The following is a 19958-nucleotide window of genomic DNA, read 5'->3' as shown; positions in this document are numbered from 1 at the left end:
GGAATGAAAGCATTTTTTTTTATTACAAAACTGGGACATGATGATCATTTATAAGGCCTTTAGAGACCGACTCCATTGGTTTGAGCAGTATAACAAAGAGAAGTACACAGAGGATAAAGATCCTCTGAATTTAAAATCCTGTAGGAAGAGGATAACCAACATCTAAAATGTTTTTTGAATCATAGGAGATTACTAAGCTATCGACCCGGAGGTAATTTTAAGCCTAGCCATTTCATCCCAATGTAATACCGTAGACATTCTAGTCAATACCCAGAGATTGCATTTAGTGATGACTGCACATGTCCAGGAGGGTTGTGGGTGCTATCCCTGGTAAGAATTTACAGTGCCCCATCCCTGACATCAAAAATGTTTTTTGAATCATAGGAGATTACTAAGCTATTGATCCGGAGGTCATTTTAAGCCTAGCCATTTCATCCCAATGTAATACCATAGAAATGATAGTCAATACCCAGGGATTGCATTTAGTGATGACTGCACATGTCCAGGAGAGTTTGTGGGTGCTATTCCTAGTAAGAATTTACGGTGCCCCATCCAATCTTCCAAGTTCCTCTTGAACAGTGTCATAGAGGTGCTCTGTTTCACAAGAACTGGTAGCCTATTCCAAAGATGTGGCAGTCACTGGGAGATAAATCTGTCCCTCCAGCATGTCCTATTTAAGTTGCAGGCCATATTTAGGTCCCTGGAATGGGTAACCCTAGTCTCGTTTGATTTAAGGATATGCAGCAAGTTCATTAGGTTTGGGTCTTTTATTGCTGTGTAGGCCAGGCAGAAGGCTCCCTAAGATGTCTATACGATGTGGAGTATAGTGACAGGGACTTTAGTCACTCTGTGTAAGGCACATTCTGGAGCCCCTTGATCATCTTTGTTAGAAACCGCTGAGGTCTCTCCAATTGCTGCAGGTGCTTTGTACGGTACATGCCAAACAGGGCATTATACTCAATTATGGGCTGGATAAGTGCCAAGTGTAGAGAGGTTATAACCTCTTTTGCTCTCAAGGTGATGCCTTTACTAATCAAGTTTGCTACTTAGAAAGCTTTCTTTACTATAGTAGGCACATGGTGGTTGAAGTTAAGGTTGCTGTCAACTTGTGATCCTAGGTCCCTTACCACTTTGTGTGTACTTATGGTATTGTTGTTTATTTGATAGTGTGAGGGGACATTGTGATTAAGGGAATGATGATGCATTTCTTTGCATTCAGTTTGAGACTGTAACTAATACACCAGTTGTTGGTCTTCATGAGACCCTCCTGGAGTATACTGACATAATTTGTGGATTCAATGATTGCACTTAGTTTGTAGTAGTCTGCAAACTTGGTCAGTCACGACCCCTTAGTTTTGACCTGAACTTCTGAGAAGTGTATACCAAGTAGTAGGGGACCCAGCACAGACTCCCGTGGCACCCCACTGGTAACAGGTCTGCTGGTTGATGTGGAGTCACCCACTTTGATTGTGTGCATCTGTTTTGTGAGCCAGTTGGCAACCTATTTTATGTCATCTAGTAGGAACAGGTAATAAATACTTTTGTGCGTTAAGAATCCCAGTCTTATTTCAGAACTTTAGGAGAGATCTGGGATTTTTTTTTTTAGCATTTAGGAACTTGGAAATCAACTGAACTAATGGTTTCCATGAATGCAAGTAAATTGTGTTTTATAACCATACTTTATGCCTATAAAATGTTAACCTGATTGTAGGACTCAGGACACCTTGTACCAATAGCTAATGTAAGATTATAAAAGGATGGTCCAAGTCTACATGCAATATAATTGAAAATCTGATTCTTAATAAAATAGAGCCATTCACCTCTGAATCTTCTTCTTTTGGCTTTTCCCGATTAGGTCGCCACAGCAGATCACCGTCCGCTCATGATTGGCAGTGGAGTTTTACAGTGTCGAGTTGCCAGCCTGGCCCAACCTTCCACAGAAGGCACACATGCACACACACATACCCACCTAGGGCCAATTTAGTGTGTCCAATCCACCTACATATGTGTGTCTAAATAGATTAAGCAAAGGAAGCAGTTAAGTACTACTTAACGTTTTTAGACTGGAGCACAATACTTAACATCCTGTCACAATGTTCAGTGCTGGACTTCGTTTTTTCAGTTAATTTGTTCATCATTCCTACATTATGATATAATATGGAGAAGTAATTCTGAAGATGATTGCAAATTAGATAGAACACAGTTTCAGATTAAGGCATTAAATGTTTCTTTACAGCTTCAGATGACCTTTGTAATATGTAGTCTTTGACCTATGATGAAATGTGCAGTAACACTTTGCCACTCACAGAACACTGTGTCATATATTAAATAAAATTAAATCATTATAATTTGGGATTAAATGTAAAAAATTAGGCATTCTTAAAATTACCACATTTCACTTTAAAAGACACAGTGAATCTTTAAGACCATTGCTATTAGAGTATAGGATTGCTGCTTAGGTCTATCACATTTAGAAGTGTGAAAATATAAATTGTGTAAAGCCACAGTTAGATTTTGCAGTACAAAAATGGTCTATCAAAAAGGTCTGAAAATGTAGCAGGATTTTTTTTTTGGTATCCCTATCTTTCATTATCGACACTCCCCCTCCCCACCAGAAACCTGTGTATTTTCTTCCCCTTCTAGAGGAGGTAGATCTTGCCATGTCCTTTGTGACAAGTGCTTCCCCAGGGAGAGATGGCCTTGTGCAAACTCCACGGTGAGGTTACTGCCCATATCAGGAAAGTGAGAGGTTGAAGGAGGCAGGCGGCTGGTGGAGACTTAAGTATGCAAGGGGGAGGGAAACCATAACTGGGAATGGTGTACATGTGATGTTATGCACATCACCATACATGATGCTTGTTCAACCTCCCTCCGCCAGGACGAGTGAGCTGGCACAAGCCCCTCATTCCCACCCTGTTTCTTGCCCTACATCTCCAGATCCCAAGCTAGTAATCAAAACAAGGGTGTAGCTAGGCATACTCAGTGTAGTCAAGTGAGTACATATTTCTGAGCATATCTTAAACTTAATAGATCAAACCCAGAATGTTTAAAACTTTTTAAACTAGTGTCTACTGCACAAAATATGCTTATATTATAGTAATAAGGCTCTAAAATAGCCTTTTTATAGACAAACGACAACATGCAAAATTATGTCTGTTTTCAAAGTGCGAGGGGCAACATTCTGAAGACTGGGTTATTTTTGTAAAAATTGTGGGCAACTGGGGAACAAGCATGAGATTTAAGTACAAAATGTAAATTTCTGGTTACACCCGTGCATCAAACTCTGGTCATATGGGAAATATGCAAAAAAAGTTTTAATCGTGCCGACTTCAGACTCCAGACAGCTGGCCTGTTTGACACTACATGTAGGGTGTTTTGATGATACTGCTATGAAGGCATCACATCAGTTCCAGTAGTAGTAGCAGAAATGTTTATTTATTCCTGAGTAGAGCAAGCATAAGAAAAGACTGTATTACTCACTCCATACCTAGGTAAGGAATAAACAATTTAAATCAAATATACTCCAGTATGCTATGTAGATCTACTGCCAATCATTAGCGGAACGCAGTTCGCTGTGGCGACTCTAACCGGAAAGCCGAAGGACACAACAACATGCTATGTAGATGTGGAATATATTGGTTTACTAGTCTGAATTACCTGCCATTCTGTATAATATAATAATTTAGAACATTTTATTAATAGATTGCATGAAGAGTCAATAAATGATAGCTAAAAATGTGTTGGTATAATGTTGAGTACATGTTCCTTGAAGGCATAGAAGTTTAGAATGAGGCTGAAAATTTTATATTATCCTGTAATGTTATTTGATCCGAAATACACTGGAAGTTATGGAATATTATAGCAATAACCCACGCCTGGGTGTGGGTAATGCTAAATTTACCCTCGGTTGGCGTGGTTTGGTCCTGAGGGCGGCCGAGGGACCAAACAAAGCCAACCGTGGTAAATTTAGCATTACCCACACCCAGAAGTGGTTATTGCTATTATATGACATTATTTAAGAAAAGAAACTATTACTTTTCTTAAATAATGGCATAGTATAATGCCTGTTTACTGCCCTTCCGCAGATGTCTGGCATCCGGCAGTTCTGATGTACTGCGGGCCTGCGCGGTACATCAGAGCTGTGGGCAAAAGCAACGGCGAAAGCAAGATCTCCATTGCTTTTTTTTTAGTGTTCCGCTATGTTAAATGAGGTTAACATAGCGAGACAGTTTTAAAATAAGCAACGGACATCTCCGTTGCTTATTTTAAAACTGTCTCGCTGTGTTAATCTCATTTAACATAGCTAAAAAGCAACGGAGATCTTGCTTTCTCCGTTTTTAAAACACTGTCTCGCTAGTTTAAATGGGTTTAACATAGCGAGACAGCTTTAAAATAAGCAACGGAGATCTCCGTTGCTTATTTTAAAACTCTCGCTATGTTAAACTCATTTAACATAGCGAAACACTAAAAAAAAGCAACGGAGATCTTGCTTTCTCCGTTGCTTTTAAACACTATCTCGCTATGTTAAATGGGTTTAACATAGCGAGACAGCTTTAAAATAAGCAACGGAGATCTCCGTTGCTTATTTTAAAGCTGTCTCGCTATGTTAAACCCATTTAACATAGCGAGACAGTGTTTAAAAGCGAGTTATACTAATGGAAAAAAGTCCGGGCGACCGGACCTTTTTCCATTAGTATAACTCGATTTACAACGGGCACGCTGGCCAATCAGCGTGCACATTTTGGGGGGGTCATGGTATAATAAACATCAAATAACTGCTTGAGGAGAGAGTGTGCAACTGGATAGTCATATGATGTGGCAAAGTATGAGTTTAGAGAAGTGGTCCAAGACTGGAGTAAAAGAGACAACAGTAGGACAAACCTACAAATTAATTGTAGGCACTGTCCATGCAGTCAAGCTATAAATAGTTGCAATGCTCAAAGACTGGGGGCCTGAAAGTGGGAACACTAAATAATTTTCCATACTGCTGTGTCTAGAGGGAAGCCAAGGCACAAAACAGTGTATAAAGCAAATTTTATGCCCACTTGTATGAAAAACGGATAAAAAGGGTCATTCTAAAATATTTAAGGTACATTTTATTTTTTAGAGGGACATCTGTGGTGCATGCTGCTGCAAAGTTCATATTCGGAAAAGGATTCCATTTGGAAGAGTCAAAGACTAGGCATAATTTGTACTGTCATTCATTGAACATGTATTGTTCATGTTCTTTTTTCAATATTTGGGAAAGGATGAATTACAATTAATCCAAATGTTATGCATATTGGTATGAGGGGATGGTTAGAGATAACAGTCTCTGTTTAGAGCAGTTTGGTTTTAGGTGGTCCACATCAGCTAATAGATTATCCTTGAACAAGGGCAGGAATATTCTTCTTACATCTTGGTGTATTAAAATAATGTGAATCCAATAGTAGTCTGTATGTCTCAGGGTGTTCATAGAGTTGGGGACAAAGCAAATGTGTGGATACAGCAAAATCACTGCTTGGCATAATAGATAAGATAACAGGAGAGATGTGAATATGGCAGCATACAAGACTGAGTTTATCTCTCATATTATATATATATCTGTATATATATCTATATCTATAAAGATATATATATTTTTTTACAAGCAGTTTTACTGCTGACTAAACAAAGAACAAGGAAAGACCAGTGCCACTGGTGTTGAGTAATAAAGCCTAGACTACAACCTAGGTGAAGAGTTTGACTAGTTGCTTGAGTGATAACACTAAAAGGGAGGGTAGGTGAAACTAAGGGGGGCATGCATTAACACCATCCCTTGGAGGAGTGGTGGTAACACAGATGAGATGGCATTAGGATGACCAAGCCAGTGGGGGATGGAAGCCTTCGGATCAAGTGGGCAGAAGTACCTACTTAAAAAGGGGGAGGACAGTGTGCAACATTACAGTGGCATGATTCATTCATCCACCTGCCTCAGTGGTGTGGTTAGGCCATTAAAATGCTTTCATTGGTGGACTACCAGTGAGAGCACACAGCTCCCTCATAGCTGCGCAAATAACCTCCCCCCCGGACAACCGTCTAAATATAATTGTATTTTTTTTTCCTGAAGTCCTAAATTAATGTAGAATTGGCTCGTCTTACATAGAACAATATTTTACCACTGTGACAATGTGCCTGTTACTAATGTGCATTACATATAGCAGCAGCAGGGTAAAGGACCATGGTATGACCAACAGGAGAGAGCACACTTAAGGGCATAGCTCGATGAAAAGAGCATGGCTTCTTTAATCAATCAGAGCTGTGTCACAGTTGTGCAACTGGCTATCCCTGGTAGAAAAAACTTACTGCCAGATATCAAGCCTTTCAGATACCCTGAGAATTTGAACCTCACTGTATACTAAGGTTTATGTAGAATTCTTGAGGTACTGAGGACTACTTTACTTCCTCGGACTTGCCATAGCAATCAGTGGCTTACACCCTTAGAAGCTGGCTGACTGAATACCTGCAGATTATTCTAATGTGGATCACTGGACTTTGAAGAGCAATAGTAAAGAGCTTTTTGAGTAGCAACTACAATTAGGTTCTCAGGGAAAGTGGTGTCTCAATTACTCCAGACCTGTAGATCTAACTTCTAGCCAGACCTCTCAACTGTCCATATTTCAGAGAAATATTTCTATTTTCAGGCCTGATTTAGGATGTCCCTCTTTTTGGGGGTATGTCCATATTTTTCATGCTTGATTTACTCTCATGAAATTTTCTAAATCCCCCCTCATTGTAGATGATTTTTAAAGCTGTCTAGTACACAGAAAACACTACATGACCAACATACTAATAGCAACAATAATTTAAAGAAAGATGACCACATCTTACATTTCTTTTTTTTCTGAAGCAAAAATGAATGACCTTGCATAGTTATATTTTCCATAATTTTTGTCACTCTGCTTTTTAAACATGTTTCGGAGTAGCATCCCACATTCCTACTGGAAGTGGGAAGAGTTATGTGCCTTTTGGTATTCAAATTGTATGCTAACAGGATGTCCAGATATTTAGATGGATATTCCTATTTTCAATTTCTGCAGGTTGAGAGGTATGCTTTGGTTGTTCTCTAAAGATTGTTGACCGTATCTTTTAGGACATTTACCATCAGGTCAGTTTGCAACACTGTAGTACGGATATCTGCTGATCTTGCATTTTATTTCAGTTCACTTATGCATATCAGCCAAATCAAATGCTAATGTCCATGAACAGAGAGCCTGACATGAATCTTTAGGCCATACTAGCCATGACTCTTTATGGAAGGTAATGAAGTCATACATCATTTTCAGTACTTGTATAAGGACTGTAAATGATGGTAATGAAGCTGGACATCATTTGTAACCCTTTCAGTATTGTAGCTGCTCCTTGTGGCCTGGCTGTGACCGATTCGATAGCCATCTAGATGCACAAAGCTTATATAAGTATACTTTTTTTGCACTTAATCTGTTTCAGTGATCATTAACACACCTGTGCTGCAGAGGGTTGCCACCTTTTCAAATGCCCAAAGTGGGACACTTGTGGTACAGACATCAGATTTTGCAGGCCAAAGCATACCCCCAGCCAGAACAACAGATAGAATTTCACTTTTTTGCCTAAATAAAAAGCTTATTCTGTTTCTTATAACATTTAGGTGTTTCAGATACAGAATAACTGTTTTATGCAACTATTACATAAAATACAGGAAACAATTTTGCCCTAATATCTCAGGACATTTGTCATTTTTACAATTTTTTTTTGCAGGACACAACTGCCCAAAGAGGGACTGTCCCTCACAAAGTGGGACAGGTGGTAACCCTAGTGCTGCATTTATTTGTTTGTTTGATATTGCTGGACTCTGTCTGCATTTTGTTTTTCCCCACCCCAAGTGGTGGTGTATTCTTAAATTTGGTGGCTTTGGAACCCTGCTGTAAATTTGATTTTGGACACTCCTCCCAGTCCCATCTCTTTTGCTCACTCTGAGTACAGTGTGATCATTTGGGAAGGCCAACTCCCTTAGTTTCTTAATTTTGTCTTCTGTTTCTTCTCTCTCCACTAAGATAAAAATTATTTACACTAACTTCTTTGACTGCAATTGTGTTCTTCCTTCTTTACCTTATTTTGCCTTGCTGCTTGCTCTTAAGTGTTGAAGTGCTTTGATTCTGAAGCATTTATTACTGCTTGTTAGTAGCCTGATTAAATGTGTCTGTTATTCTAAGCCTCTTTGTTTTGGTTTTAGCACTTGGGCTTCAGCCCAGTTATTTTACATTTAAGAAGGTTTTTGTGGTCTACACTCTTGTGGACAAACAGTTATCAAAACCCTCTTAACATAAGTCCACCCAAGTTTAAAAACACTGTCTGGACAATTCCCATCAGTTTTTCCTGCCAGCCTGGTCGACATGGGCATACTGTGAGTGCAGTTGCCTCATGTTCATGGACAATCCTCTTCTCCTAGCACATAATTCTTGTACTTGTGAGAAATGCATCCATATCAGTAACCAGAAATCCATGCTCTCTCACTCCACAGTTAGTACTCCTGACAAAGAGGAGATTGGCAGCACAAACACCACAGCACCCACATCACATAGTCCAGCACAACACACACCCACCTATGCAGAGGTCCTCAATAAAAACTTACCTAAAACAGCAGAGACCTCCAAAATATAGTCACAAACATTCCACACACATCATCAAACACATCAGACAGCAGACAATACACCAGTGTTTCACAAACACAGCCCGTAAGGCACACAGCCCATACGGCATAACAATAAACCAAACATACTAGTCATTGGTGACTCAATTGTGAGACACATCAATGTCCCCCTCACCAGGCTCGATAAGAAGACCACAGTCAGTTGTCTGTCAGGTGCCAGAATCCACCACATCATGCACAGACTTAAGTCTCGCCACAACAGGTACAAGTATTACTCTGTCATTGTCCATGTTGGAGTGAATGACTTGAGATGTACCTCCCTGGACTATATAAAGCACAACATGATTATGTTGTCAGTGTGTGTGTCCCTGGCAGGTATGACCCTAGCCCTAAGCAACATCCTACCTTCACCAAGAATGATACCACAATATCAACAAAAAATAATTGACTTCAACAATTGGCTTAGTTTCTGGTGTCATTCCAAGGTGATCCAGTATCTGTCTGGGATGACATGGTTGACGGACCTCGATGCTTTGGTAGAGATGGCCTCCACTTGTCACCCCTGGGATTCAGGATTCTGGCCAAGGCTCTTACCTCCCTCATTGCGCCTTTTTTAGGGAATGTCCCAAAGACAAATTTTCCAACATAAAAGATCTGTCAAAAAGCAAAGTGAAGGTTAACGCTAGGAGTTTTAACCTGAAAATGCACTCACGGAAGGCTTTCCTTGCACTGGAAGATGCCAGCATCTGTGCAGTTACAGAAACTTGGTTCAAGGCTGTGGAGAGCATCCTTGCCTTATCAGGCTATACCTCATTCTACACATTCTGATCCCAAAATGAGGTTGGGAAAACTAAGGGTGGTAGAGTGTCTATTTTCATTAAAGACGAGCACCCCTCCAGACTGGTTTGCCAGCATGATGCATTAGAACTACTCCAGGTGCAACTGGCAATTGGCAAGACACCCATCCAAGTTATAGCCAGCAATAGACCTCCCTCCATGACTCAGGACACCCACTCCTCCTACCTGGACCTTCTAGACTCCATCAAGGTACCCCTTAACACCCTGATCCTTGGTGACTTCATCTACCCCACTATAGACTGGGCGAACTATTCCTGCTCTAATGCACTCACCCAATGATTCCTTGACTTCTTCAGTTCTAACACATTCTACCAGCTTGTCTCATCCCCCACAAGGGGAGATAACATTCTAGATTTGGTTCTCACCAACATGGGTGACCACTGCACCATGCCCATAGTAAAGTCTTCCCTGGTGAGATCAGACCATTGGTTTGTCTCATATGAAGTTTCTATCCCATTCACCCCCTCCTGCCCCAGCCATAACCAAGCTAAAAAAAACTTCTCAAAAACTGACTACAACCTTCTAAGGGAGGGTATCAGTAGCTTCACACCACCACCCCCCTCAGAGGATGCAAACAACTATGCTGAACAGTACGCCAGTGCAGTATATGAGCACCAAGTGCATGGACTCAGTCATACCCAACAGAACTAAAACCTGCTCCTCAAGGAAATGCAAACCTATCTGGTGGACATCCTCTATCAACAGGCTTTACAACAAAAGGAAGAAACTGTTGCCCGAGGGTAAAAAGGCAAATAATCCCAATTGGAAAAATTCCCCCTTAGCCTCAACAAGCAAATTAGATCACTAGTGAAAACCTCCAAAGCCAATTATGAATCGAAACTAGCCTCTGAAACAATAGGGTAACCACAACGCCTTTTTCAGTTACATCGGGAACCTCCATGGCAAAGCCCAGGTTTGTTCCAAATTAGTTCTTAATGATACCACTTACACTGATCCTGTTGACTTAGCCAACCTGCTAGCAGATAGGTTCAGTGCAAACGTCACTCCCTTGTCTCCCCCCCCCCCACAAAGGCCCATTCATCACATCTCCGTAGATCAAGTGTTAAAGGCCCTATGCAAGGCAAAGAACACAGCTTCTATGGGACCTGATAGTATCCCAGACTGTATTCTCCACCATTTCCAGCAAGAACTAGCCTTGCTATTGAGCACCCTATTCAACCATAGCCTAAGTACAGGCTTCATTCCAGCAGAGTGGAGAACTGACATTGTCATTCCCTTGCACAAAGGTGGTGCCACTACCGACCTTGGAAACTATCACCCCATTAGCTTGACAAGTCTGATCTGTAAGGCCATGAAGGGTATTATTAGGACATAGCTAATCTACAAGCACTTGCACCCCCCCCCCCCCCCCCAGTTTGGATTCAAGGGAAGATCTTACCTGTTGAACCTGGTTGACTTTGAGATGATCACCAAGGCCCTGGATGAGGGAAAGTCAGTACATACAGCTTACCTTGACTTGGCCAAAACCTTTGACACAATCCCTCATGCAGGCATCATGAGAAAGCTAACACAACTTGGCGTAAATCCCTGTCTCATTAGGTGGGTGGCCAACTGTCCGATAAGATCCACAAGGTCAAAATAAGTGCCTCTACCTAAAACAGCAGGACTGTCACTAGTAGTGTTCCCCAGGGATCTGTCCTGGGACCCCCTACTGTTTGGCATCTACTTCTCAGAGGTCCAGGCAAAGACAAAAGGTCTGTGGCTGACCAAGTGTGTGGACAACTAAGTTGGGTGCTGTCACTGACTACCCAAATGATGCTAACAAATTACAACAGGGTCTCTCAGCAACAAATGACTGGTGCCAAATTCATGGCATTAAGTTAAATGCAAAAAAAGTATCATCATACCATTCAGCAAAAACACAGCCCCTACTGTTTACCACATCAGTGGCAACCCCCTAAAGCACAAAACCTGTGGTGAGAGACCTGGGTACACAAGTTGACAACAATCTCACATTCAACTGTCAATGTAGTGGCAGTGGTCAGAAAAGCCTTTTACTTGGTTCATCTCATAAGTAAAGGGATTGCATCCAGAAAAAAAGGTTATTACCTCTCTGCACTCCTCCCTCATTAGGCTAATAATTGAGTACAATGACCCCATTGGGCATATACCTCTCCAAACACCTGCACCAACTGGAAAGGCCACAGAAATACATCACAGAAAGAATCCATGGCCTCCATCACCTGTCCTATGTGGACAGGCTCAAATCACTATCATTCTACTCGGTATCATACAGATTGCTTAGAGGTGATCTTTGTCTTGCCTACAAGGCAATCTCGGACCCTGCCGTACTAGAGATGCTCCATATCCCTACTTGATCGAAAGGCCTAAATCTAATATGCTACATTAACAAAACCTGCTGGAGAGACAAGTCGTCTGCCAGAGGCTGCCCAGTCTCTGAAATAGACTCCCCATACAAGTCAAACAAAATACGTCGCTGACCCTCTTCAAGTGCAACCTTAATGAGTGGATGGGAAATCACAAATTTGTCCCAGGGGATCCACCTGTGCCCCCTCACTGACAGGGGCAACAGGTACTGATTGAGGTTTTTTTTCTGGGGATAAACTCTTGGCTAGGCTTGTAAGGGCCACAGGGCCATTAGCCTAGTAACCTCCTATGATCCAATAAAATCCATATTTGTACAGGTCTTAAAGATGGATGGTCACTTGGAAGGTTACAGCTTTCTTTAGTTTTCCAAGAAAAAGAATCACCGCAAATTTGAAGTTGGCATGTAGTTGTTTCCATACCGAAGTGCTATTTTTATAGTTGGCTTTCCATATATCTGGGAAAGAATTAATAACAATTAATCCAAAGATTATGGATATTGATAGGCAGGGGATGGGCAGATATAACACCTTCATTTAAAATAGTTTAGTGTTAAGGTGGTCCACATCAGCTTATAGATCATCTTTGAACAATGTCAGGAATCTTTTGTTTTTTATGTCTTGGTATGCTAAAATAATGTTGTGAACCTAACAGTATTGTGTATGCCCCATACTGTTCAGTGAGTTGGGGACAAACCAAATGAATTGATTTTAAAACACCGTAAGGAATACACCTTTAAAAGGACAACCTGAAAGAGGGACTTCCTATAACAAAACAATTATAGCATTTTTCTGCACTCATGAGACTATGTGCCTTCCAGTGTAGAATGTGTAAGTGCCATTACAGGGCCAGTTAAGTCCAAAGCCCTATGAATATCAGGCAAGTTTATCTGGAGCAAGACAAAACAATCCCCCCCCCCCCCCACAAACACCTTTACTGAATTATCACTTACGACATAGGCAAAGTTACATTCATATAAAAGTAATCAAAGTTACATTCATATAAAAGTAATCAAACTATACTAACACATAAGACTATACTTCACATATATTGCTATATATTATGTAGCCTGAGCAATATTACATTAATTAAAAAAAAGAGCAGGAAGTGAGTAAAGAAACATCTTCATTAAACCATCACTTACTACATAGGCAATCATACATTTATACAAATGAAAACAAACCACACCAACACAATCCTAGTTGCAAGCATTTTACATCACAAACCATACTGACACACTCCCAGTACAAACATTATGCATGACCTATAATCTACCCAATTTTCTCTCTCAAACATTACATAGATGATTGAAGTACTGCCTTCTTTTAGACCTCATTCAGCACTGCATTACATATGTTTGTCATTTGAATGGCGGCAGAAAGTGACAAGTTAGAGAGAGAGAGAAATAAAGATGCTGTGTGACAGCAGAATATCTCAGTAGCTTTATGTGGTAGGTGACTGAGGAAAAGTGTTTTTGTCATTGGCTATTATTAATCAATTTAAAAATAGAAATAATTGCCAAGAGATATAGATATATATACACACATATATATATATATATATATATATATATATATATATATATGTTGACAAATGTCAGTACACAGCAAAACAAACACACCAGTTGCAAAGCCTTCTAAAGAGGAGGTGCTAGAAGCAGTTCAACAACCTTGTTAAAATGCTAGGCTGTGTATCTATAAACTTAAGTCTGTATTCCATAAACCGTTCAGCTTGCAGAATGTCACCCTTATCAATTCACTTAAAAGTGTACTAATAGAATTGAGCAACTTTTATGTATCCACCCCATAACAGTGCACCAGTCTATTATATTCTGAAATTATGCATATGCTGCAGAGAAATACTAATATTATGCTAAATAAAACTATTTTGTTCATAAAAACTATGGTTGTTGTAAGTCTTGCAGCATGCAAAATATATAAATGTGTACAATCAGTGGTGGATTGTACCTTGGGATCTAGGCGGTTTTCTAACGATGGCTGCCCCTCAATTATTTTTTTTAACCACACATAAATGTTCATGTTCTTTTGGATTCGTTTCTATGTTCAGTCATCAAATTAATATTACGTTGAATGGCTGACCATATTCGAAACAAAATACATCGAATAGCTGTAGTTGGCCAACATAAATGAATCACGACCTACTACTTACTGACTGGTAACGTAGATATAATAGAACCTGCCCTTTCCCCAATTTAGTTTGACCTCAGAACTGGTATATACATAATTACCCGGGGGGGGGGGCCTCCCACAAGAGAAGGATATGGGGAACACCGGACAATATTTATGTGGGGGCTGTGCCCCCTACACCCCCCGCTAATTATAGATACCATCTCAGAGGTCACACTAAATTTGGGGAAAAGGCAGGTTCTATTATAGCTACATTACTGGTTAGTAAGTAGTTGCAGTTCCTTTATGTTGGCCAACTATGGCCATTCAATGAATTTCTTTTCAAAGATTTGCCTGTTTGTTAATAGTATAGTTTGCGGTTTAACATTTAATGTTCAGAAGTTCAATGTAATATTAATTGAATGACTGAACATAGACTCAGGTCTGAATCTAGTGCAGCTGTTTTTTTATTTTTTTATTTTTTTGTGAAAAAAGGTGCATTTGCTTTCAGTGGGAAAATCTGCTCAATGCTGAAAAACAAAAGCAGACTGGTCCAGTAGTACAGTTAAATGCAGGTGTTATGATGTGAAGTAAACAGCTAAGGTGCTGGAGAGAGAAGGGGAGATGGAAATGGGTGGTTGGATGGTTGTCTCCTTTTTGTTTGTGAGGAAAGCATAACTGGCCCACGTCGCAGGTATCATTTGATACAGATACTTAAAAATGGCAGACTAGCTAGGCAAATCTCAGGGCTTGAAGTGTGGAAGCAAGAGTTTGCAGCATATTCATATGTTGAGCACAGGATAGGGGGAGATATAACCACCTCCTCTGTGCATCTCATAATGGAATGAGCTGCAGGCTACCACTCAGCTCTCATCCTTACCTGAAAAGAGTGGTAATACTGGAATACATCTACAAATGCCCCATAGGGTTCCGTTATGTACATTTGCAATTATGCATCATTACACATTGTGGAGTGCTTGCACACATGCTGCACAGAGTGCTTTGTCACTGACACAGCACCTGTATGGTGTAAGACGGTTCAACAAGTAAAGTTAAATTACATGCACAGTTGTATAAATTATCCATTCATATACTGTACCTGGGAGCACATTTACTACCACAAACATTATTGAAAATGTATTCTGCAGGTGTTCCATTGAAATATTATATATATTGCATTATCACATTTATGTAATTGTTTGGTGCAGTTTGGCTTATTTGCTGAAATGCACCACTGGACTCAGAGGCATGCTTTAAACAATATAGTGCATGTTTGTGAAAGTAGTATAACTTGTAGCATAATGCACAGATGCTGCATACAGACCCTGTGGCATGTTCACATGATATTTCATGTGTGTCCATGTTCCATAGCAATTTTCATGCTGCACATCCAATTTGTTGCTCTACAACTTTATACATCTGTGTAATACGTTTGTATAAATGATACTGTGGGCATTCCTTTAGTAATGTTAGGACAAAACAGCATGTAAGCAACCCAGCTAAGGCGTCAGAAGATTTGGACTGTACCAGAATTATACATATTATTGTGTACCATGAAAAATACTTCAACAGCACAGTGACTACTGTTCAGTGCCACTTGATACATAACATATGTTTTGCATTACATGCAGGTGACAACACTACCTGTTCAGCCAGGTATTCCACCAAGAAAAGAAAATCAGGTCTCACAGGCTTTTGGTTGCATTGAGCCTGTGTATTGTATTTTGTCTATGTGATATTACACGTCTACTTTGAAAGTTGGAAATTTCAAAACTTCAAACTTCATATGGTCAAAACCATAAGATCGAAGTTTTGAAACTTCATACGGTTTAAATGGAGATCGCAATACAGCACAGAAGGAAATTTAGTTTAGTTCATTGTGGTGCAATCTTGATGTTGGTATATTTAATTAGCTGGGGGGGGGGGGGCTTCCCTCCTGCATATATGTAAAAATTTTTTTTTTTTATTGAAGTTTCAAACTTTTAAACTTCGATGTTGTGGTCTAAACCATATCAAGTTTGAAGTTTTGAAAGTCTGAGCTTCCAAAGTAGATCCAATATTACAGCACTCTAGGAATGTAAAGTTCTGGTGTAGCACAATTTGCTGATGTTCTCTCACACTTCATGATTATTGTTTGGGTACTGCATGTTGTCATATCTGCTTCTCTACCAGTTTGCATCCTTTTCTGTTATAATGCGTCTGGGTTGAACTGTACCCTGATGGTATAATTCGCTATTTTAAATGTGGGAATTTAATAAACAAATGTATTTAGTTAAATAATATACTCACAAACTCAAGTGACCCATGTTTTTTGTGAAAAATTTCAACAACTTAAAATCATTGTGCATGGTGCGAGTAACATTATCAGTGGCAGTCTCTTCACAAGTGAGTAATATACTGTCCCTTCACATTCCTTAGTATTCAGTACTGATGGCTACCAATATATTCCTTTATTTCCAGGTATGTACTTAAAAGTCTTTATAATATTTACGCAGTAAAAAAATGTGTAGAAAAATCATGTAGACTTTGAATAGTCAAAGCACTAACATGTTTAGGCTTTCGGATGGGAAAGTAATTTATCTACTATATTTTTTTTTATTCTCAGAACATTGTTGCAGTTGGAGCTGGTTTCTGTGATGGACTTGGGTTTGGAGACAATACCAAAGCTGCTATTATCCGCTTGGGCCTTATGGAAATGATCACCTTTGCTAAACTATTTTGTAAAGGTGCAGTGTCTTCTGCTACATTCCTGGAGAGTTGTGGAGTTGCTGACCTCATCACCACTTGCTACGGTGGACGGAACAGAAAAGTTGCCGAAGCTTTTGCAAAGACTGGCAAGGTAAAATACTGTTTTCATATACTCAGTTTTCATGTTTATTATCTTAGGTTGTTTAGTGGAAATGGTGATATTAGATTTGAGTCAGATTTCTACAGTCTTAGATCTAACATCAAAAACTCTCTTTGATGGGTCCTTTCACTAATCACCATTTAGCAAACAAAAAAAATTCAGAATATGCTTGTTTTGGGACATCTTTGCACCTGCAGAAATGCATTCCATGGTGTAAAACTGGCTACATAAGAAAGCACATCTTCCAAACCCAAAGGTGCTTTTTTGCCATGTGCTGAGCTTGAACCATGATCATACTTTAGGTTAAGTTGTGGGTTTGCATGCCTAAATATCCTTCGATCTTTCAAATAAGCCAAGGCATGTAAAAGCACTGCCTTTACCCTTGGAAGGAGCACAACATAGACAACTGTGCTCTTAAGTGCCAATGAATTAATCCTGTTACACAAAATAACAAGATTGCAGCTCTCCTTATGAGCAAAAAGACTGCTTCTGTCAAGAGCTCTTCATATAAGGACTGGTGGTAGGGTCGTCAAGGCGGCCCCAGGGATAAACGGTTAGATCATAGCATAGCCGTAACAAGCACTCAGAAGCAAGTTGAAGCCATGCCTTCTAAAAGGTCATCCTAATGTTAAACTAACCATTCTAGTCCATGTGGGTGATCAACTTATCCCCATCTAAGAATTCAAAGCTACACATGTCTTCTCCCCCCACAGAGGATGAGGGGTTGGAGGTGGAGGAGGAGGGATGCTCCTAACTCTCAGCCTGGAGGGGTGTATTAATGGGTTCTTGTGATAGCCTGCCTCTGACCGAGTTGCTGGAGCCAGACATTTACCAGTCTTAACCCTGGAGAGGAGTCTCTTATTAGTTCACTTCATCATGGATCATCAGTACTTTGGGATAAAGATTCTTTAACAAGGACAACCCCAGGCCCAGTAGGGTCCCTTGGTTTGTTTAGCTCCAGGGTCCATATCCCTGGTGTCAGACCAATGTTCCCTAATTACTGGTCTGATGCAGCCCTCATGCAAGTATTGTACAACATTTTCAAGATGTTCCTGATGTGGCCCCTACTGTGTAAGTAGACACTGCAGTTGAAGTGGCTGGTCCACTTTGACTGATGACCATCCATTTCTACTGTTATTAGTTCAGGTACAGAGCAACAATGAGCCAGTGAGTTGAGTGGTCCAATCACCTATGTCTGTGTCCATGTGTTCACAATTCAGAATTCAAACAGGAAGAGAGGGGCTTCTCATTCTTTCCATGGTTGCATTAAAATACTTTTACACCCTCAAATTAGGTAGCACATATTGTAGTTTGCTGATGGATTAATGAGGACCAAAAGAATGATTTAGTAGCACTTATTAAAAAAAATGGAGATCAACTGCCATTCCTTAGTGGAATGAAGTCTGCTACTGACCAATATTGACAGACACTAATGGTCATACTAATAAGTAATACTTCTGCAACTGTTAGTATTTGGGTAGGATAAAGTATTACTCACCACATTCTTGCCACAGCTTCCAACTACTTTTGGGGGGTACAAGGTAAGTGTCATCTTCCTTGTTATGCATTTCCTCTCTGGAATGGAAGCAGAAATTATGGAAACATACAGAAGGACCTAAAGTTAAATGAACACTACTTGCTAAAACTGAGTAAACTTTATTTATTATGTCATGAAGTTTTACAATAGACTTACACCACCAGCACAGTAACCAGTTACTATTATTTTCAGCCGTGAATGTCTTCATGGTAGCAAACATCTTGATGTGATCTTTTTGTCTTGGAAAACATTTTGTTCATAATGCAATGTGAAGGTACAGATGATGAGAATAATTTGCTTTACTCTCTCCTGTCAGATCACAGCCAATTCACTTAGAATGGAAGGAATTGGAAGGAATTGGAAGTAATGGCAAACATGAGAATCCTCTGTAGTGTCAATGACTGACTTGTACTGATTTTGTTCCCTAAATGCATGCAACATCTGTAAGATGTGCTTCCTGGCTTATAAAAAATAGCTGGGACAATATTTTTAAAATGTGGAATTATGAGATATTGCGGGTCTTGTCCTCCTCCCTCTCTCTTCCTTCCAAGTACTGCATTTCCTCCCTTGCAAAGCTGAGATAATTAGTAACATCTGAATCATCATAATACCAGCAGTTAGATCTTTGAAGATTCTAAATAATGTACCTGAACAGATAAGTGACATCTAATAAACTTCTTCCAAAACTGTGTATAAGAAAAAAGTACCAATTTATATGAGACAGCAAAACACTCTTAAGGGGTTAGGGCTACCACTTGTCCCTTTTTGTGACTGTTGCATGATAGTTCTGATTTGGGCAGTTGCATTCAACAGAAATAAGACAATTGGCAAATATTTTAAAAGAAAAATATTTCTTAACTTTTCTGTTAATGTAGCAGGAGACTGTGATACTGCTAATGAAACACTGGGTTTCATTTAGAGAAAGTCTACACTGTGTAAGATCAAGAACAATGCAAGGTTTGGTCATACCTCCCAACCGTACTGAATTACTAATTTTTACCAAGTTTTGGGGTCCAAATAATGGGGTGCCACCCCTTCATTTCCGATTTTTTCCCCCAGCTATATTTTTAAATTTTGTTTTCTTTTGCTTTTTGAGCTGATGTCATCATATGCGCGATGAAGTCAGCTCCGCCAGCCTGTCGGAATCAAGCTCAAGGGCTCATGTGCATGCATTTCCGGCTGGCTACTACTGTCTGAATGAATTAATCTGTGAGCGGGAAGGAAACCGCGTCTAGCCGTCCAGCTTTCTAGTGAACAGAGTTAGGGAGTTATTTCCAGAGCAATTGGCTGCTGCAAGAGCTGCTTTTAAGATACTTGTTCTGCAGTTATCCAGTGTGTGTGTGTGTGTGTGTGTGTGTGTGTGTGTAAATGCCCCAGGTGAATACACCTGGTGGCTAGAGGTACTCAGGCTCAAACTCTGTACCTTGGGTGCAGGTAAAAAGAGGCTAAAGTCCCTAGCCACCACCACTTGTGAATTTATGCCTCGTATTTTTGTTCTGTTCCTCGTTAAATCTATGGATGTTCTTCGTGTTTCACTGTTGCAGTCATCACAGGTGGGTTATCCCTGCCAGGGTAGCCCTCGGCTGGCCTGAATAC

At 40.0% G+C, this 19958-nt stretch overlaps 1 protein-coding gene across 1 annotated transcript in view; it reads left to right on the top strand.

Moving 5' to 3' along the window:
* GPD1 (glycerol-3-phosphate dehydrogenase 1) overlaps positions 1 to 19958 on the top strand; it is a 461017-nt gene that overhangs the window by 399779 nt on the left and 41280 nt on the right. The window contains exon 6 of the mRNA XM_044083817.1: positions 16583 to 16816. Coding sequence (XP_043939752.1) covers positions 16583 to 16816 — 234 coding nt within the window. The remainder of the gene's footprint in view (positions 1 to 16582; positions 16817 to 19958) is intronic.

The sequence above is a fragment of the Protopterus annectens genome, chromosome 9.part0 (assembly GCF_019279795.1).
Source record: "Protopterus annectens isolate FY-2018-M chromosome 9.part0, PAN1.0, whole genome shotgun sequence".
In the NCBI taxonomy this organism is placed as follows: Eukaryota; Metazoa; Chordata; order Ceratodontiformes; family Protopteridae; genus Protopterus; species Protopterus annectens.
This window is presented reverse-complemented; position numbering and strand designations above follow the sequence as displayed.